The sequence below is a fragment of the Zeus faber genome (genome assembly GCF_960531495.2).
Source record: "Zeus faber genome assembly, chromosome: 9".
Lineage (NCBI taxonomy): Eukaryota > Metazoa > Chordata > Actinopteri > Zeiformes > Zeidae > Zeus > Zeus faber.
In genome coordinates this window covers 15,034,637-15,056,236 of record NC_137197.1, presented here as the reverse complement: position 1 = coordinate 15,056,236, position 21,600 = coordinate 15,034,637, and the positions used below count along the sequence as shown (strand labels likewise).

At 44.4% G+C, this 21,600-nt stretch overlaps 1 protein-coding gene and 1 pseudogene across 2 annotated transcripts; one reads left to right on the top strand and one right to left on the bottom strand.

Annotated features, from left to right (window-relative positions):
• Positions 1-45: 45 nt before the first annotated feature.
• LOC307234759 lies at positions 46-2,178 on the bottom strand (annotated as a pseudogene). The gene is made up of 7 exons: positions 2,173-2,178; positions 1,660-1,744; positions 1,364-1,464; positions 1,223-1,255; positions 651-707; positions 328-498; positions 46-177 (listed from the first exon to the last, which is right to left on the bottom strand). The product of its transcript is annotated as an uncharacterized misc_RNA (transcript).
• Positions 2,179-2,920: 742 nt separating this feature from the next.
• prpf8 (pre-mRNA processing factor 8) lies at positions 2,921-21,152 on the top strand. Its single transcript, XM_080007442.1, has 43 exons — positions 2,921-3,058; positions 4,205-4,325; positions 4,405-4,573; positions 5,299-5,463; positions 5,763-5,981; positions 6,428-6,640; positions 6,802-6,927; positions 7,104-7,209; positions 7,750-7,940; positions 8,059-8,178; positions 8,660-8,849; positions 9,002-9,121; positions 9,338-9,472; positions 9,608-9,737; positions 9,922-10,118; positions 10,280-10,486; positions 10,674-10,837; positions 10,921-11,047; positions 11,366-11,558; positions 11,690-11,877; positions 12,222-12,460; positions 12,612-12,758; positions 13,015-13,225; positions 13,361-13,477; positions 13,632-13,879; positions 14,065-14,244; positions 14,366-14,501; positions 14,660-14,829; positions 14,955-15,084; positions 15,198-15,344; positions 15,431-15,591; positions 16,279-16,470; positions 16,687-16,924; positions 17,100-17,228; positions 17,429-17,542; positions 17,658-17,831; positions 17,960-18,153; positions 18,306-18,545; positions 18,763-18,904; positions 19,020-19,160; positions 19,462-19,601; positions 19,750-19,952; positions 20,515-21,152. Exons 2-43 carry the CDS (start codon positions 4,217-4,219, stop codon positions 20,667-20,669), a joined length of 7,017 nt encoding a protein of 2,338 aa, XP_079863568.1. The 5' UTR covers positions 2,921-3,058; positions 4,205-4,216; the 3' UTR covers positions 20,670-21,152.
• Positions 21,153-21,600: the final 448 nt, after the last annotated feature.

The window sequence follows — 21,600 nt, the reverse complement described above, 5'->3', positions numbered from 1 at the left end:
CATGGAGTTATTTCCAGGACAACTAGAAATATGTGATGCACAGTCTTCTGTTACAGTGTAAGTGTTATTTCTTGCGTGACTTTTTTTTGGCGCTGCAGCCTCTTGCTTGGCTGGTTTTCGAGCACTGTTTTACTGATGAGCCGTCTCCCCCAGGGGAAAGGGATTCAGGTGGCAGTACTGGACAAGAGCGAAAACGCAAAAAGCCACGGTCAGTCTCTGATAATAACAGTGTCAAAGCCTTATTGGAGACTCACAGATCTGCCATTACCGACAAACAAGTGCTTAAAAGTACAAGCACAACTCTGACTCAAGTAAAAGAAAAAGTACTTTTCCAAATGGCCACTCGAGTAAGATTAAGAAAAATAAGTTGACACCGACCTGCAGATTGGAGTTGAGGCTCTGCTCCTGTTCACTCCCAATCTGGATTTCAAAGTCACCGGGGAAACGAGAACTCTGCAGATCTGCAGCCATCTCCCCATCTACCTCCACTGCCAAGTCCTTATACATGGCAAAACGGTACATTTAAAATCAATTGGGTCTGTCCAACATCCTAAAAAGTTTTTTTTATGTTTTGCTGGTCGAGACACTACGAGACACAACTACTGTAGGTCGGATACAACTTTCTTTGATGTTGATTAGTCATGATATACCTTGAAACAATGAGAGGAATCAAACCCAAGCTCATCCGGCAAGTCTACCACAGTGCCCTTATACAGTAGGTCACCATTGCCTAAGACATGATGTGGTTTTTGGGCAACTTAAAGAGCCTGTTAGTTCCTGATGCATAGCTGATGTCTCATGTTGGGGGGAATATGGAGAAAGAGAAATGCTTGTTAAATTCTGGAATTAGAGTTATTTGGGGTAATCAAAAGTAAACAGTGAAGTCTCACCAAACAGAGAACCCGCCCATTCCCTCGCCTATCCCAATCCAAAACAGCAGATTGTCACATAATATTCTTGATGTGTCGCAATATGTTACACAAGTAGGAATGATCAATGGGTAATATTGTGAACAATTCCATTCCATCCCACTGTCTCTTCTGTGCATCTGCTGTGGTATTAAATGCATTCATCAGAGAAATGAGGTCACTGAAGTACATTTCACCCCCTCCTGTATTGTGGATGCATTCAGAACAATGGTGTCACTGAAACTCTCTCTTTGTGAAAAAACTCTTGGCATTTTGCGCCAAAAAAAATTTTTTTTTCAAAGAGCAAGCTTTACGACCCTGTAGGCTTCTTGCAGCACTGCTTCTTTCTAAAGAGACAAACAGACGACACAGTTGGATCTAGAAGGAGAGCTGTGGAAAACAGCAGTTTTACAGACTCGTAAAACTCCATTTCTTATTTAGCTGTACTACAATACAATATCCATGGAGTCGTTCTCTATCCCCGCTCCGCTAAGATTTTCCATGTACCCCTGGGAAAAGGGGACGTTGGGCTCCTTATAGCCACATTTTGGTGGTACTCAATGTATTTTTTCTTTGAGAAGCTTGGGTCTGAAACGCAGACAAAGTTGCATCGCAGGATAGGACAAAAATACACGCGCATGTGCATGTCAGTGATATGCGTTGTTATCTGTGCGAGTTATCACCATGTCCCCTATCGTATCAATGCCCCTGACATGTCCGTCCGGCCCAACCAGCCTCCCCGGCGCGTAACGGTGCCACCCAGAGCCGCTCCCCGGGTCCAGGACTCTGCAGCCAGGGGGTTTCTCTGGGACTGGAAGACGGCAGCCAAAAAAAATCTGCAGAGAAATGTTAAAAAAATATATGTATATATGAATATGTTCAATCAAAGTACATTCTCCTAGCCACGGAATAAATCTCTGCCAGGGTTGGTCCAGACAATCAGCATGACAAGAAGAGGAAAATAATATATGCGAGATATACAGAACATCCTAAATGTGTTCTGCGCACAGGATGCATTAAAGGGCTATGGGAAAGATGGGCTATTCTGTACAGGATTAATAGATATGTACAGGCTGGGCCGAGGAGACAAGGACAGTGATTAAAAGATGCTCCACATTAAAATCATCCATGAATATACACGTATTGGTACGTGTTGCATCTCCGGCGCGAGTGTCACCGTGCGCGTTCTTTTACTTTTTGTGCCACTTTGTTGTACTTCACCGAACCAGATTCAGAAGGTTATTTGGCACATGCATATGCATACGGTCATGTTGTTCACATTATGTGCACGAATGTATATGTATATGTATATACGTCCGTATATGAATGGTTCTTGGAACAATGGGAGATAATTAAAAAGTATTACGGATGAAAAGAAATGAAAAGACATTCGCGAAAAAAACGAAATTAAAGACCAGGGCATTTTAGTATAACTCGTATGGGAGGGTGACTGGTTTGTACTCTACATTCTGCCAGAGTCAAGTCGTTTGGACAGATCTTCTGTGATTCGTAGGTTGCGTTTCACTTTGGCAAAATGAACAACTTTCAGGGAACCGGGCTAAAAGATTTTTGGGGATCAACAGTTTGCATTAATCCAGTAAAATCAACCATTTTAACAGAATTAAAATTGTATTTATATATATATTTTTGTTGTTGCGAGATTTCCGCGTCCAACAGAGACTTTTCTGATTCGGATAAAATTAAACGAATCATTTGTTTTGTTTTGTTGTCTGAAAGAAGAGTCGAAGCCAAAACACCCCCCCCCCCCCCCCCATTACTTCTGAACTTCCGCTTCCGGAATGTCCATCCGGGGTATTCGCGAGTGTTGCGCCCGATCCGGTATCTGCGCATCTTCCCGCGTAAGACCCGGAGGTTTGCGCGGCGGCGGCAGCGTACGTGGCGTCCGTGAATCCCGCTGGATTGCGTGCATCGTGTGGCGGTGTCGTTCGCCGTGCGTGCTACTGCTAGTGCTAGTGCTAGTGCTGCGCCTGCTTCCTTGCGGGGGCAGAAAGGGAACGTCGACGCAGCGTGCGGGACGGACTGTTCGGAACTGCAGCAACAGCAACAACAACAACAACAACAAAAAAAAGGGGAAATGTCGCGCCTGTGAACCAGCGCCGAACCGCGACGTCGAGCTCAACAGTTGGAAGGTGACGACGGGAAGCCCCAACAATGCGTCGGCCACTGTGTTCTGGTCGACGCCGCGAAGCTAGCGTTAGCCTTAGCTTAGCGGCGTCTTTCACGCTCGCCAAGCTAACGCTAACGTTAGCGTTAGCGGCTTCTTTCGCGCTCGGGGACCTTTCCTTCGCGGCGGTGCGATTTCGTTGTTTAAATGTCGAGGCGTGTTTAGGATTCGCGTGTGAAATTAGTTTGTGCCGTTTCTCTAGTTGCTTTTTAACGCTAGCTAGCGCCGGATGAATGAGTGCGTGGGTCCAGTGTTGTGCGCTGCGTGAAGGCCGCTGCTCGCTTTTGGTTTGAGCGACTAATGGAAATACTCATCTCCAAGCTGTATATTTAACATACTGATGTTTCTTAGCAAGCCGCCGTGGGTGTTTTTCAAAAACCATGGGGGGAAAAAGCGATGTGATATTTTTTTAATGTGTAAGGGTGTACTAATTGATGTGTTCAAGTCAGAACAAGCTCAAGCTTCACACTGCAGTAGAACGTCTACACCTTCCATCTTTATTCTGCTATACGTTGTTAGTAGAATAGAGGGAAACATTAGGCGTTGTTTTGACTTGGCATGCGGGAGTGAAGGGAGCTTGTGGCTGAAGAGGTCCTGTTGAGTGAGATTGACCCAACGGTATCGCTGATTAAGAGCTAGAGCAAAGGGAATCATACGGATAAAAGCAATACAGAAGTGGCGATTTTACTTACATTGAGGGGAGGGAAAGGGAAACATTTGCATGACTTAAAAAGGTGGGTGTAGCCCACACCAAGGAGAAATAGACAATTGTATCAAGGTTAAGAACATAGCGCACTCAACAAACCACTGTTTATCCAATAGGGACTTTTGATCAAGGGGAGATTATTGGGGTAAGAAGTGGAATCTCTATAAGATATTTGAAGAAGACGGGATTGCACCAAGATTCAAGAGGTTTATTCGTCACATACATACACATACTTTCATACATATATTGTGATGTTGAAGGTATAATAATGGGGATAGAGAGATTAGAAGTTTATGTGATTGAATGAGTGTATCATTCCATTATAAATTCATTGCATGGGGAAAAAGAGGCGGGCTGAACACTTATGTGAAGAACTTTATGCAACTTTTGTTTTATTGTGTCTAGGTGTGAGGCGAAATGGCAGCCACCTTTCCCTACAGAGGGGTCCCTGGAGGGATGCCCCCAGGGATCCCCGCTCCAGCGCCTGTCCCAGACTTCATGTCTGAGGAAAAACTGCAAGAAAAGGGTAAGTGAGGTCCTACTCATATTTGTTAACAAGTTAAGCCTAATTGCTAACTCCCTTGCGCAAAATTACTATTCCACAGCGAGAAAGTGGCAGCAGTTGCAGGCAAAGCGCTATTCAGAGAAGAGAAAGTTTGGTTTTGTGGACGCACAGAAGGAGGACATGCCCCCAGAGCATGTTCGCAAGATCATCAGGGACCATGGAGACATGACCAACAGGAAGTTCCGCCATGACAAGAGAGTCTACCTTGGGTATGAAAAATACTTTTTTTAAATATAATTCAGTTTAATAAACACAATAGCAATGCTTTCCGTAAGCTATTGGTTTGGAATATTACATGCTTATAAAGACACTCAATTACTGTTGGATAAACATCCTCTGTGTTTTACTTTGATACTTTTGTTTGCAAATGTGTTTCTTTTCCCTTCTTCTGATACTATGGGATAAACATACCAGACACATAAAACAACTACAAACATAAAAAAAAAATAGTGATGAACCGAAATGGGGAAAAAGTGTTTCACGCTGAATTTGAGAAAACCAAGCATGATTTTTTTTATTAATTTATTGACTGATTGGTTAGTTTACTTTAGCATGAACTAAATTAACTTTGCTTTTCAATTACATTTAATCGTAAAACTACAAGATGATAAAGACGTACATTTCCTTTCTTTGAAAAGTTGGTCCATTGTGCCTGGAAAATCTTTCCATTACCTCTGGGACAAAGACATTTCATGTTCCACCTAGTTGTAATGCTTGCTGTATGCATTCTGCTCTATAAAAAAAATATCACCATGACCCGTGTAATAAGTCAGGCTGACACTAGTAGAAGCTTTTATTCATATATGGTACAGCCTATATATATCGTCTCCCCTTCAATGACAGCAGCTTATTATCGAAGTATCCTGGAAATCCTTTTTACTCCTGTGATGATGTTAATTTACCGATCTTTATTGCCCCTCTTTGTGCTGTGCAGTGCCTTGAAGTACATGCCCCACGCAGTCCTGAAACTCCTGGAGAATATGCCCATGCCCTGGGAACAGATTCGAGATGTGCCCGTGCTCTACCACATCACAGGAGCCATCTCCTTTGTTAATGAAATCCCCTGGGTCATAGAACCGGTCTACATTGCTCAGTGGGGGTAAGCTTCTTCAATTCTGTTTCCATCATACTGAAATATTTAAATTACAATATTCATAGTAATCATAAAAGTTCACATTGACAGCTTTGTGCTCTTTAAATTCATACAGACAAGAGATGTAATTAAATGGAAATGGACAGAATTACCCAAAGGACAAATACCTCAAAGTTGTACTGAAAGACAGAGTTTGAGCAAAAGCACTCTCGTTCCATCTATGTCAAATAGTTGACACGGTTTGAGGAAAAGATATTTACTACCTATTCGCAATCTGACAATTCTTTCCTCTCATTCCCTCCCAGTGCAATGTGGATCATGATGCGTCGTGAGAAGCGTGACCGCCGGCACTTCAAGCGCATGCGCTTCCCACCATTTGATGACGAGGAGCCGCCCCTGGACTACGCCGACAACATCCTTGACGTGGAGCCATTGGAGGCCATCCAGATGGAGCTGGACCCCGAGGAGGATTCCTCTGTGGTGGACTGGTTCTATGAGCACCAGCCCCTCAAAGACACCACAAAGTAAACCTCTGCCTTGTCCTCAAATCTTATAAGACTTATAGCGTGCTATTCTGTAGTGGCAACACGAACAAATTGAAATCCAAAGACACTTAGGATGCTATGATTGTAGTTTTTGTCTTGGCTTGTATTTAATTATATAATTCCGCTTCTTATGAGAAAAGATAATTTGAAACGTACAAAACCAGAAAACCACAACGGTCAGACTTTTCGTTCCACTTGTAAGATAACAATTCCCTAGAGGGAAATTTGTCCTCTTTGCAACACTGCAGCTACACTTTAAACCAAGCTTGAAACTATATTTACATGCTGAAATAAACAATCCCTACTTTATAATAAACAAGTTACCATGATTATTTATTTACAAACATGGACATAATTAGCCATCATCTTTAAGCATGAACTATCCGTGTTGATTCCTAACTGTAGCTGTCCTGTCGCCTCCACAGATACGTGAACGGCACCACGTACCGCCGCTGGCAGTTTACGCTGCCCATGATGTCCACACTTTACCGACTGGCCAACCAGCTGCTGACAGACTTGGTGGATATGAACTACTTCTATCTGTTTGATCTCAAGGCCTTCTTCACATCCAAGGCCCTGAACATGGCCATCCCCGGAGGACCCAAGTTTGAGCCCCTGGTCAGAGACATCAACCTCCAGTAAGAAAAACACTGTTCCAGGATTTGATATTGTGGATTTCTTTTTGGCACTGTGCTGGCCACGTTAAAGAAACGCTAATTTTGTGGATGTAAGTCTGTACCCATTTTTTGCATAATTTCACATATTTTCTTAATCTTGAGTGATGTTTTGCCGCCTACAGGGATGAAGACTGGAACGAGTTCAATGACATCAACAAGATCATCATCAGACAGCCTATCAGGACAGAATACAAAATTGCCTTCCCCTACCTGTACAACAACCTGCCACACCACGTCCACCTCACCTGGTCAGTGAAAGTCAAGACAAGTTAATTCGATTTTTAATATATTTTGGTATATTAATATATTTCGTTATTATCATGATAGCAAAATGTTCTGTATATTTCATTTATATTTTTTTATCCATCATGTGACCTTGTGGAGTTGGATGCCAACACATTTTCTTTCTGTGTTCTCTGTTCAGGTACCACACTCCCAATGTGGTGTTTATCAAGACGGAGGATCCAGACCTGCCAGCCTTTTACTTTGATCCACTGATCAACCCCATCTCCCACAGACACTCGGTCAAGGTACGTCCTGTTGCGATAGAAGGGATGAGTGATTTAAATCCTCTGAGAAGGAATTCCTGATTAAGTCCTCTTACAAAGGCGCACTTGCATTGGTCTGCTTGCCTGTGCGTAAGAACTTGAGGAAAATTAAACTGAATGGTTAATTTATTGTCACCGACTGCATTTGCAATTGGAAACTTAAACATTCAAACATGTGCTCGAAACAGTTGAGTAGTCACAATTATGGCTGGGCCGTATATCGATATAGTACTGATGTTGTGGTATGAGACTATCACCTCGGATTTTGGTCATTGTGATAAAGTAAAATGTTGTCTTTAAGGCTGCATTACAGTTGTTCGCTGAACCTCATAGACTGTTCTGATCAATATCTCCACTTGCTTGGTCATAATATCCACATTACTAATTTACAAATATTGTAAATATCTTATGAAAGCTATTGATATTAGGTTTTTGATTTTATTAAGATATTAAGGTTATGTGTTTTGCGAATCTTCCTCTCCCACTCACCTGTTGTCGTTCTGACGTCCTGTTTCCACCCAGAGTCAGGAGCCGCTGCCTGATGATGACGAGGAGTTTGAGTTGCCTGAGTATGTCGAGCCATTCCTCAAAGAAACACCCCTCTACACAGACAACACAGCTAATGGCATCGCTCTCCTTTGGGCACCAAGACCATTCAACCTGCGTTCTGGGCGGACCAGGCGCGCTATCGACATCCCACTCATCAAGAACTGGTTGGTTTACTGAACCTAAACAATACATCTCAAATGAAAAAAATCCTGGATGTAGCTCCTCAGTCCAGTCGAGCAATACTACTATTATTGTGTTAAACTAGTGTTTGTCACCTCCCAGGTATCGCGAACACTGTCCTGCTGGCCAGCCTGTCAAAGTCCGTGTCTCGTACCAGAAACTGCTCAAGTACTACGTACTCAACGCTCTCAAACACAGACCCCCCAAGGCACAGAAGAAGAGGTGATTATCTTCACTGGCACTGATTATCTTCACTGCTGCTTTGAAAACACTTAATGGAGCCAATACTGTTTTTTAGTCTTTCCCAAACAATGGTGCACATAGCATTGCATGCCATTACTAGTATCCTAGCGATACATGTGGTTTGTCGTCACACATAGCCTCCAAATACGCTTGACTTTCAATAGTAGCCTACTAACATTTCCCTTATGGGACTCAAGAGCCAAGAGTGCAATGATGTTTTGAGGTCTTTCATATTCTTTCAAGTGGGACGCTGTGTGAAGAGTTTGGTAACCACTGTTCTATTTGATGCTGTGGAAGATGCATTAAATGCATCTTGTTTGCTTTCTTCTTAGTACTATTTCATTGCCTTATATTAATGTAAAGCATTTCGAGTTGCATGGTGTCATAATTTTGTTCTTTTTCCACAATCAACTCAACACCTTGTAAAAGATCAGTTCTGTCTCCTTCCTCCGGCCTCCAGGTACTTGTTCCGCTCATTCAAGGCCACAAAGTTCTTCCAGTCCACCAAGCTGGACTGGGTGGAGGTCGGCCTCCAGGTCTGTAGACAAGGCTACAACATGCTGAACCTGCTGATCCATCGCAAGAACCTCAACTACCTGCATCTGGACTACAACTTCAACCTCAAGCCTGTGAAGACGCTCACCACCAAGGTGTGACAGTCAATACTGTCTTAATACCAAGTTATTTTTTATCCCTACTTTGAAAATATGCATGCTTTTTATGAGTCAATCAATATTGGCATTGTACCGAGAGAGTACCTACACTAATTAAACTTTTTTCGCCTCTGTGTTCCGTCCTTCAGGAGCGTAAGAAGTCCAGATTCGGAAATGCTTTCCATCTGTGCAGAGAGGTGCTGCGTCTCAGCAAGCTGGTGGTGGACAGCCATGTTCAGTACCGACTGGGAAATGTTGATGCATTCCAGGTCAGGACCAAACAGCAGCAATCTCACCAATTTATCACTCTTCCACATTATTCCTGTGATGTTCATGCAGAATATAGCTTACCTTGTTTATCTTGCACTATGCGTTCTCAGTCATCAGTCATGAAGCTGTTTTTAAGATTTGAGTTGTTCAGTCATTTCGATCTATCCCAAATTACACAATTGTTCGTCAAAATTTGACGTTTCTTTTTGTTGCAGTTGGCTGACGGGCTGCAGTACATTTTTGCCCACGTGGGCCAGCTGACGGGCATGTACCGTTACAAGTACAAGCTGATGAGACAGATCCGCATGTGCAAAGACCTCAAGCATCTCATCTACTACCGCTTCAATACCGTAAGTGCACACTAAAGGATTGTGGTATTCTGCTTTACCGTAAGTGTCCAGCAATACTTTACAGCTTCTTCATTTGCTAGTGAACATATTGACAGATCTCATGTGGTTGGAATTTTCTTCACCTTGTTGTTTTAGGGCCCTGTGGGTAAGGGTCCAGGATGTGGCTTCTGGGCTCCTGGCTGGAGGGTGTGGCTGTTCTTCATGAGGGGCATCACCCCGCTGCTGGAGAGGTGGCTGGGAAACCTGCTTGCCAGACAGTTTGAAGGTAAAAAGACGCATTCCTCATTCTTACTATTTCTGGTGCCTTGTTAACTTACTGCTTTTCCTGAGTAGAAAAGGTGCTCCCCCAGTGTTTTCTGTGCCGATAGCTCACATACACATTACTGTTGTAAAGCCAGTTGCCCGCTTGCCATTGCAAGTATCAACATGAGCCTGCTTTCCCCCACCAGGACGTCACTCCAAGGGTGTGGCCAAGACAGTGACCAAGCAGCGCGTGGAGTCCCACTTTGACCTGGAGCTCCGTGCTGCTGTGATGCACGACATCCTGGACATGATGCCTGAGGGCATCAAGCAGAACAAGGCCAGGACCATCCTGCAGCACCTCAGTGAGTCCTGGAGGTGCTGGAAGGCAAACATCCCCTGGAAGGTTGGTTAGACTTATGCATGCATAATATTCCATGTATCCACATACAACAGTTGTAATAAGAAATGTTGACCTGGTGTTCCCAAAAATTATATGCATTTAAGTATAACTGTTTATCTGGGGGGGGAAACCTGTTTGATTTAGCCATCTTTAAATTTCTTCAGGTGCCTGGTTTGCCCACGCCAATCGAGAACATGATCCTGCGCTATGTGAAAGCCAAGGCAGACTGGTGGACCAACACCGCTCACTACAACCGTGAGCGAATCCGCCGTGGAGCCACTGTGGACAAGACTGTGTGCAAGAAGAACCTGGGGAGGCTGACACGTCTCTACCTCAAGGCCGAGCAGGAGAGGCAGCACAACTACCTGAAGGTAACTTCATCTCGGATGTATTTTTTCAATATAATCAAACTAGAACTCTGCATCATTATTGTTGCAACATGTAAAGGTATCAACCGTTACAATTTATCTCTGTACATTCATAGAGCCTAATCACAGGTGTGCATGAACGTGTTAATGCTTGTTTTGTGTCTAATGGGGGAATGTGTTTTGCCACCAGGATGGTCCCTACATCACAGCAGAAGAGGCTGTGGCCATCTACACCACCACAGTGCACTGGCTGGAGAGCAGACGCTTCTCCCCAATTCCCTTCCCCCCGCTCTCCTACAAACATGACACCAAGCTGCTGATCTTGGCCCTGGAGAGGCTCAAGGAGGCTTACAGGTAATGTTGTTCGACACCACATTGCCTTTGTGTGCTTGTTTATAAAGCTGGATTTAAATTGAAATTCACCCCCTGCCCTCCAGTGTGAAATCCCGTCTGAATCAGTCTCAGAGGGAGGAACTTGGTCTGATTGAGCAGGCCTATGACAACCCCCACGAAGCCCTGTCCAGGATCAAGCGTCACCTGCTCACCCAAAGAGCTTTCAAGGAGGTGAGGATTGAGACCGCCTGTCGTTCAATGCTGCGATCCTTTCGCTTAAGAATATAGTTGCGCATAAGGCTTTGGTTAAAAAAATGTTGTTGGTTTGTCCTTTTAATAAACTTAAAATAATGCACATTGAATTATCTCAAAACTGACTGACAGCCTGCTTCAAAGGATATCTGTAATTGGCAACTTCCTTAAAGCAGAGTCTTAAAGAGCAGCTTCGCTTTTCTAAGATGTATGTGTGGTGTAAGTCTTCTTACAACTCCCATGTTACGAGCCATTATACTTCCATCTCAATCAGTCATGACCATTTCCCTCATCCAGGTTGGCATTGAGTTCATGGACCTGTACAGCCACCTTGTGCCCGTGTACGACGTGGAGCCGCTGGAGAAGATCACAGACGCCTACCTGGACCAGTACCTGTGGTACGAGGCTGACAAGAGACGCCTCTTCCCGCCCTGGATCAAACCAGCAGACACTGAGCCCCCACCACTGCTGGTCTACAAGTGGTGCCAAGGTCAGAGCTACACACATGCTTTTTAATCAAAATGGAGCTCTGAAATTAGGTCTGTTAAAATGTTTTTAATTTGTCATGCAGCTTATATTTTACAATTAACTGTTTTGGTTTTTTTTGTGCGCCCTCTCCAGGCATCAACAACCTGCAGGATGTGTGGGAGACAACAGAGGGCGAGTGCAATGTGATGCTGGAGTCACGCTATGAGAAAATGTACGAGAAGATTGATCTGACGCTGCTCAACAGACTGCTGCGTCTCATCGTTGATCACAACATTGCTGATTACATGACGGCCAAAAACAATGTGGTCATAAACTACAAGGTGAAGGCAGATTGTTATTGTTATTATTGAACGGGTCCACACTTTTATTGACCTTAAGATCAGTCATACGCGTATGTAAGTGCTGCTGCTGCATAACACTTCTTGATAAAGTGAACGCTGCAGAGGGGGGAAAAAAGCAAAATGAAAGTTTTCAAAAAGGTCCCTTTGGATAGCATGGACCTTAACCAGTAGTAACTCAACCAACCTTTTTGTGGTAGAATCATTAGTCATTTTGATGTAATCTATTCTTTTGTTGCTCTTAAAGGCTTGAAATGTACCACTCTGTAACATTAACAATTGATTAAAAAAAACAAAAACAAAAAAAAAAAACATTTATTTTCCAGGACATGAACCACACCAACTCCTATGGAATCATCAGAGGGCTGCAGTTCGCCTCCTTCATCGTGCAGTACTACGGCCTGGTCATGGATCTGCTGGTGCTGGGCCTGCACCGTGCCAGCGAGATGGCTGGACCCCCCCAGATGCCCAACGACTTCCTCAGTTTCCAGGACACGGTGACAGAGAGCGCCCACCCCATCCGCCTCTATTGCCGCTACATCGACCGCATCCACATCTTCTTCAGGTTAGCTTTGGAGTTGGAGGAGGTGCATTTAATGTATTGGTTGTCCATTTACAATCAGGAAGGATTGGCAGTGACTCAATATATTATGCTTCCACCATAACCTGTTTTTGAGAGAAAAAACGGAACTTAATCCATGTTTTTCTGCGTACAGGTTTTCTGCCGACGAGGCCAGGGATCTGATCCAGAGGTACCTGACGGAGCACCCAGATCCCAACAATGAGAACATTGTGGGCTACAACAACAAGAAGTGCTGGCCCCGGGACGCCCGAATGAGGCTGATGAAACACGACGTCAACCTGTAAGTTTGTTTCCTTAACACCAACATTTTAGACACAGGTGTGGTCAACTGTGGAAACAACATATCGTGGCACAAAATTGTACGGTAAAAAAAAAAAACGTGACACTATGCATCATGAAGCTGAAAGATGGATTGAACTACCCTGTACCAGGCATGATACAGAGCTGAGTATTTCAGTACCCCCTATTTAAACCAGATGTCGAGCCATGGGTAATTGACAGTTCCATGTCTTACTTTTCTTTTCCCATCCCTCCAGTGGCCGTGCAGTGTTCTGGGACATAAAGAACCGCCTCCCCCGCTCGGTGACCACAGTCCAGTGGGAGAACAGCTTTGTGTCGGTGTACAGCAAGGACAACCCCAACCTGCTGTTTAACATGTGTGGCTTTGAGTGTCGCATTCTGCCTAAATGCCGCACCAGCTACGAGGAGTTCACCCACAAGGACGGTGTCTGGAACCTGCAGAATGAGGTCAGAAGATGGTGGATTTCTTGATACAGCGTCCAAATTACATACACACATACATGAAAGTGTGACTTAAGATGATCCTATCAAATTTCTCATTGAGTCCTAATTTTATTTCTCTCTCTCTTCTCCTCTGTGTAGGTGACCAAAGAAAGGACGGCGCAGTGTTTCCTGCGTGTGGATGATGAATCCATGCAACGCTTCCATAACAGGGTGCGCCAGATTCTCATGGCCTCTGGATCGACAACCTTCACCAAGGTGAGGAAACAACCACTTTTTAAAAACTGTTCAGTACAGGCTGCATTTGTCATGTACCAAACCAAGAAGCTCCAACTATAAAGCGCCACATCCATTTCCAGTGTAAGCTTTAACTGAGTTAAATTTAAAATGTGTATTCCTTTTCTATCTCCAGATTGTGAACAAATGGAACACAGCCTTGATTGGTCTGATGACGTACTTCCGAGAGGCAGTGGTCAACACTCAGGAGCTTCTGGACCTTCTGGTCAAGTGTGAGAACAAGATCCAGACGCGTATCAAGATCGGCCTCAACTCTAAAATGCCCAGTCGTTTCCCACCAGTGGTCTTCTACACTCCGAAAGAGCTTGGCGGGCTGGGCATGCTGTCCATGGGCCATGTCCTCATTCCACAGTCAGACTTGAGGTGTGTTGGACCATATTTTCGAATCGGGCGTGAATCTGGGTCTAAAACAAAAATAAACCCCAACATTAAATATGCTGCATAAACTTAGCAATCTAGTTAAACTTCAAGTATTGGTTAAATGCAGGTGTTACTACAAATCCGTCACTTAATCATACTTTTTCCCTGCCCCCCTCCTTCACCATCAGGTGGTCCAAGCAGACGGATGTGGGCATCACCCACTTCAGGTCTGGAATGAGCCACGAGGAGGACCAGCTTATCCCCAACTTGTATCGCTACATCCAGCCCTGGGAGAGCGAGTTCATCGACTCTCAGAGGGTCTGGGCTGAGTACGCCCTCAAGAGACAGGAGGCCATCGCCCAGAACAGGTAAGGCCTCAAAAATCCATCCCATACAGAGCGGGAGATTGCATAGCCGGCCAATTTTACTTAAAATTTGACTTTTACTTGAGTAACATAACTCCTATTTCATTGCTCTTTTGTGTGCCAGGCGTCTGACCCTGGAGGACTTGGAGGACTCCTGGGACAGGGGAATCCCCCGCATCAACACCCTCTTCCAGAAGGACAGACATACACTGGCCTACGACAAGGGCTGGAGAGTCAGGACAGACTTCAAACAGTATCAGGTTAGAGACAGCTGTGTTAAGTTCAGATGGAAGTAAGGTGCAAATTCTGAGGTCACTTAAGATCTGAAACATGACAACTGATGACTCACTGTGTGACTGAAAGTGAAGGAAGAACATTCCTGTAACATTTAATGACATGGTTGTTTTTGTGACTGTAGGTGCTCAAGCAGAACCCGTTCTGGTGGACCCACCAGAGGCACGACGGCAAGCTGTGGAATTTGAACAACTACCGCACTGACATGATCCAGGCCCTGGGGGGTGTGGAGGGAATCCTGGAACACACGCTCTTCAAAGGCACTTACTTCCCAACCTGGGAAGGTCTCTTCTGGTGAGAACGTAGAGATGACAAGAGAGATTAGGTGTATTTGAACTTGGATACGTTTTTTTAATCTAGTCTATAATTTGTAATTAATGGGTCCAGATCTAATTGAAGTCCCTTGTGTCGGGATTTAGGGAGAAAGCCAGCGGTTTCGAGGAATCCATGAAGTGGAAGAAGCTCACAAACGCCCAGAGGTCTGGTCTTAACCAGATACCCAACCGTCGCTTCACCCTTTGGTGGTCGCCCACCATCAACAGAGCCAATGTTAGTGGATACAAACCGTAAAATTTATATTTAAAGCCATTTGTATGACTTGATTCCTCAAGTTGGAAGAAATAACCCATCGGTCCATTTTAACGGTCCTCTTCCTCTCCAAGGTGTACGTCGGTTTCCAGGTGCAGCTCGACCTGACGGGCATCTTCATGCACGGCAAGATCCCCACGCTGAAGATCTCCCTCATTCAGATCTTCAGGGCTCACTTGTGGCAGAAGATCCACGAGAGCATCGTCATGGATCTCTGTCAGGTGGGCTGTGGCATTGACTACATTTGTAGCTGTCACAAGCATTTCAAATGGCTTTTCCTCACGCTGAGTTTAATTTCCGCTCGCAGGTGTTTGATCAAGAGCTGGATGCTTTGGAGATCGAGACTGTGCAGAAGGAAACTATCCATCCCAGGAAGTCCTACAAGATGAACTCCTCTTGCGCTGACATCCTCCTCTTCGCCTCCTACAAGTGGAACGTCTCCCGACCCTCGCTTCTTGCTGACTCAAAGTACATCTTGGCTGATATTGCATTAATAATATCATAGATAGAAAGATAGATGTATATCTTTACTATAAAAATAACTTTATGTATCAGTTTAAAATGTTAAGTTTACTGACTTGACTCAGATGTAAAAAGTAACTAATAAAAATAGACTCCTGGATGGTTTAAATTCATATCTGGTGCATATTCAGTGTCACCTGCACACTTTAATGTGTTTATTTTTTTGTCTTTGTTGCTGTGATACTGTATTGGTCTGTATCCGTCTAAACTCAATGCTACAACCAATTTTCCATTTTTGGGACAAAAAAAAGATGAACTTCAATTTAGGCTGGGCAATATTGACAAAATCAAATATTACAATATCTTTGAATGAAAAACTCTTTCAATAATTCGGCAATCATTTGTGGATGACTATTGGTGCTTTTATAAGTTATTTAGACAAAATACATATTGGAGAAATGATCATTAGTAATGTGGATAATGATGGCCAAGCAGGTAGAGACATTGATTAGAACAGTCTATGAAGTTGAGAAAATTTGAATTCTTTACTATAATGCAGCTTTAAATACAACATTTAACCATATTACAATACCGAAAATCCCAGAAAATGTCCCTAGCCACCCTTATTTCAATTTGCATATTGGATGTAAAGGCTAACATGAGAAATGTTTGCATTTTTGCTTCTCCCTCAAGGGATGTGATGGACAGCACAACCACACAGAAGTACTGGATTGACATCCAGCTGCGTTGGGGCGACTACGACTCTCACGACATCGAGCGCTATGCCAGAGCAAAGTTCCTGGACTACACAACTGACAACATGAGTATCTACCCCTCCCCCACTGGAGTGCTCATTGCCATCGACCTGGCTTACAACCTCCACAGGTTGGAACCATTATAAGCACTTGTATGCTATACGTTTACATTTATTAAATCATGTCCTTGTGAGGATTTCTAGCTTGTCACGTCACTTAATATTATTGGTACATTATTACAGGTAAAGTAGAAATGTGAGATAGGTTTTAATGGTAAACATAAGTAGTTTTTTTCCCAAGCTCCTTTAAATGACTGCACTAACCAGCAGATACTTTCACCCTCCAGTGCTTATGGTAACTGGTTCCCTGGAGGAAAGCCACTCATCCAGCAGGCCATGGCCAAGATCATGAAGGCCAACCCTGCTCTGTATGTGCTGAGGGAGCGCATCCGCAAAGGTCTGCAGCTGTACTCCTCAGAGCCCACTGAGCCCTACCTGTCCTCACAGAACTATGGCGAGCTCTTCTCCAACCAGATCATCTGGTTTGTAGACGACACCAATGTCTACAGAGTTACCATCCACAAGGTGAGTTAACATCAGTTTTTTTGGGGGGGGGTTGTGAATTACTGAGCTGTTACACTACCAGCATTTTTGGAGTACCGTTGAGTGTTTTTCGAGAGTTTTGCGTAATGTGCTCTCTGAGAATAAGTGCTATAGCTTTGTTCTTGGGTCACATGTAGTTTTTGTCTTTCTTTTCCAGACCTTTGAGGGTAACTTGACCACCAAGCCAATAAATGGTGCTATCTTCATCTTCAACCCCAGGACTGGCCAGCTCTTCCTCAAAATCATCCACACCTCTGTGTGGGCCGGGCAGAAACGTCTGGGCCAGGTACAGCCATCCTCTAGTATCACTTGCTGGTAGAATAACTATATTTGCATGTTGTTTTAGCTTTTTAGATACCAATTCCAGATATGTTATTTCTAAGTAAGTCAATATTTTCCAGCCTCTTCAAAGTAACTGTATAGCCCCTCAGCTGACGGTAAAACCTTAGCCGTTAACAGTAAATCATTCTTGCTTTGACTCTGTAGCTGGCAAAATGGAAAACTGCTGAAGAAGTGGCTGCCCTGATCCGCTCCCTCCCTGTGGAGGAGCAGCCCAAACAGATCATTGTGACCAGGAAGGGCATGTTGGATCCTCTTGAGGTGAGATTTTAAACGTGCTTCAACTCATCCAGACTACATTGCAATTATTACGTCAGCTAAATTAGCCGAGTCTTGATCTTATGTTCTCATACTTTGTTTTGTCCTCTCCATCCAGGTCCACTTGCTGGACTTCCCCAACATTGTGATCAAAGGCTCCGAGCTGCAGCTGCCCTTCCAGGCCTGTTTGAAGGTGGAGAAGTTTGGAGACCTGATCCTGAAGGCCACGGAGCCCCAGATGGTTCTCTTTAACCTCTACGACGACTGGCTCAAGACCATCTCCTCTTACACAGTCAGTCCTGGCACAAAATAAGATCAAATCCTCTTAAGATATTAATTGTTGGATTTATTCTTGAAAGACCATCTTGACGTCTTGTTCTGCGTGACTAGTGGGTCTGCGATGATTTGCGCCGCCTCTAGGCTTTCTCCCGTCTCATCCTGATCCTGAGGGCACTTCACGTCAACAATGACCGGGCCAAGGTGATCCTGAAACCTGACAAGACGACAGTCACTGAGCCCCACCACATTTGGCCAACCCTCACCGACGAGGAGTGGATCAAAGTGGAGGTGCAGCTCAAAGATCTCATTCTGGCCGATTACGGCAAAAAGAACAAGTGAGTATCCCAAACTATTAAATTCCAACAGTTGTCATACAACATATGTGAGACAATGAATCCTCAACTGGAACATCTTGAATGTGACAGCCCTACCAGGCACAGAGGTGTTAGATTCTTCCTCTCCAGTGAGCGTCTGTTCCTCCCCCCAGCGTGAACGTGGCCTCCCTGACCCAGTCGGAGATCAGAGACATCATCCTCGGCATGGAGATCTCGGCTCCCTCGCAGCAGCGCCAGCAGATTGCCGAGATTGAGAAGCAGACCAAGGAGCAGTCGCAGCTCACCGCCACGCAGACGCGCACGGTCAACAAGCACGGAGACGAGATCATCACCTCCACCACCTCCAACTACGAGACGCAGACCTTCTCCTCCAAGACGGAATGGAGGGTCAGGTGAGCCGGCAACTCGCTTTCTCACTCTCTCTGCAGTAAACCAATAGTAGTTCAATAATTGGACATGTGTTCAATGCCGGGTTGATTTGAGCTGGTCATTGCTGATCATTTTATGAGCAAAACAGCAAACGACTTTCTTTTTTTTTTTTTTTTTTTTTTTTTTTTTTTTTTTTTTTTTAAACATCCGGCTCATCATGAGTGTTTCTTCTCCTCTCAGGGCCATATCCGCTGCCAACCTCCACCTCAGGACCAACCACATCTACGTGTCGTCTGATGACATCAAGGAGACTGGTTACACCTACATCCTGCCCAAGAACGTCCTCAAGAAGTTCATCTGCATCTCAGATCTGCGCGCGCAGGTGCCTGCAGTGACAAGGCCCCACGTTGGCCTCATTGAGAGTGCTCATAACACTCTTGCTTCGACTTGTGCTAATTATCATCTTGCGCTCACACCAAGTTCTTTTGTCCTGGCAGATTGCGGGATACCTCTACGGCACCAGCCCCCCAGACAACCCCCAGGTGAAAGAGATCCGGTGTATAGTGATGGTGCCGCAGTGGGGGACGCACCAGACAGTTCACCTGCCAAACCAGCTTCCTGGCCATGAATACCTGAAAGTAAGCTCAACAAACAGGTCGCTGGGATCTAGCGCTATATTTGAATGCTGTTCAAATAGTAAAAAAAAAAAAAAATTACGTTGAAATCTGAAAATTAACATTTTCCCCACACACACTTTAAAATTTTATCCGATATTACAAAAAAACCTTATGTTTCATGTGATTTTTCAGAAGGAATATTTGAATGTGATTTTTGGCCATTGTTGACATCCCTACTGTGATCATTGGTTCTGATTCCTTAAAAAAAAAAAAAAAAAAAAGAGAGAGAGAGACCTTGACATCTGCCTCCTCTCCCAACCAGGAGATGGAGCCTCTTGGCTGGATCCACACGCAGCCCAATGAGTCCCCACAGCTGTCCCCTCAGGATGTGACCACCCACGCCAAGATCATGGCTGACAACCCTGCATGGGATGGAGAGAAGACCATCATTATCACCTGCAGGTAAGACCCCCCCCCCCACACACACACACACACACACGCACACGCACATTTAAAAAAAGAAAATGGGAGTACAACATGTCCTGGCTTATCATGATTGGGTGACACCAGTCATGACATGATTATCACATGTGTTTTGCTTCCTTCTCAGCTTCACGCCTGGCTCCTGCACCCTGACTGCCTACAAACTGACACCAAGTGGCTACGAGTGGGGCAGACAGAACACTGATAAGGGCAACAACCCAAAAGGCTACCTGCCGTCTCACTACGAGAGGGTCCAGATGCTGCTCTCTGACCGATTCCTGGGCTTCTTCATGGTCCCGGGCCAGGTCTCGTGGAACTATAACTTCATGGGTAAGCAACAGCCACTATATTTACTTTTTACTAAAACTTTGGGAAAGATTTTATTTTTTCCCCTCAGTAAAATAAAGAATTGTGTTTCTGAATGGATTTTTTTTCGTTATAAAACCTGCTCAATCTGTTGAGCAATAATCAACAGTATTGATTTTATTATCTCTGATTTGGCTTTAGGCGCTCTGAAGTGTGGAGCAGTGAATGGTTTGATCTTGCAGGAAACACAGCATTACGTTCCAGATAACCGCGCCATCAGTTAAATCATGACCTCATTCGAGTCGTGAATTGAGTGGATGCCATTGTATCTCTTGAGCGTCTGTAATCTACTCAATGGTTTTGCGATGAACTGGTGACCAACTCAGATTAGTAGTGGCTAGCATTTCAAGAGGGAAAAACTTCTTGTTTTGCAATTACACTTTTCTTTGCTCATATGCGGGGAAACCGGGATAAATGTCACCCAGCTTTTAAAGAAACCCCTTCACATCCTGCAGGATTCGCCCGCACCTCGCGTAGAACCATTTCCTTTCAGCTGCGGTGTCATTAACCCTCACCCGCCCCACAGGTGTGCGCCACGATCCCAACATGAAGTACGACCTGCAGCTGTCCAACCCCAAGGAGTTTTACCACGAGGTGCACCGACCGTCGCACTTCCTCAACTTTGCCTCGTTGCAGGAGGGCGAGATCTACAACGCAGATCGCGAGGACATGTACGCCTGAGACGGGGGGCTTCCTGCTTTTCCCCCGTCTCTTTGTAGATAGATCTGAATCAAACAGAGCCAGCCCGGTGGAGATGTTGTAATATGTCTGTGGAGCGAATATTACCATCAAATGTATCAATGACGTCACAATTTTTATATAAACGCTGTAACTTTTAGGATTCCGTAAGACAAGTTTTGGATTTCTTCTGTCTATTAATGTCATTTGTTTCCAGCCGTCGTGATTCTCTGGCTCGAACTGGCTTCCAGAATGACGCCGCGTGAGAATGCTTCACTTTGTTTTTGTGCGATCTGCATTTCTGCGTAGTCTAGAGTTCGCACCACTTGAGTGCAAAGTCCTCCACGCCCTGGAAACATGAAATGTGGTTCAAATTTTTTTTTTTTTTTTATACACAACTGTCAATCCTTTTTGCCATGTTATACTGTACATTGTGTGGCATTGTAGTTTGAATTAAAATAAAGACTAAAAAGTTTCAGAACCTTCTGTTTTGGTGCAATGTTGTCGTCTGCCATTGTGATCGGCTTGCAAGAGCCACAACTTGTGGTGAAGTGATTAAGGTGTTCATAACACACCATCTCTCCACTCTGGATTCATCCGCCTGCATCTACGATATCTATTAGAAGTTTGATAATTGGTATAATCTTCCATCCAATGTGGTTTGGGATTTGTTCAATAATATCCTTTGATTAAAATAAGTTTGGATTAATCTATATTACTAAACAACTAAAAGTTGAACCGTCACACTTATTTATTTTTAATTCATGAATTATTCAGCCGCCATTATTGAACTATTTCTATTTTTTATACCTTATGTTTGCAACATGATTGACCTTTACAGGAAATCCATGTTATCCTCTCGATCGCTACGCTGCGTTCCCGTCAAACTCGGGAATCGGTCACCGTGTCCGTCGTCGCCGCTTTCAAGGTGAAC

Coding starts and splice junctions, on each gene's coding strand:
- prpf8 (XM_080007442.1), top strand. CDS start 4,217: ATGGCAGCCACCTTTCCCTACAGAGGGGTCCCTGGAGGGATGCCCCCA. Junction 12,759..13,014: donor ATGAAACACGACGTCAACCT/GTAAGTTTGTTT, acceptor CCATCCCTCCAG/TGGCCGTGCAGTGTTCTGGG. Junction 14,830..14,954: donor ACCTGGGAAGGTCTCTTCTG/GTGAGAACGTAG, acceptor GTCGGGATTTAG/GGAGAAAGCCAGCGGTTTCG.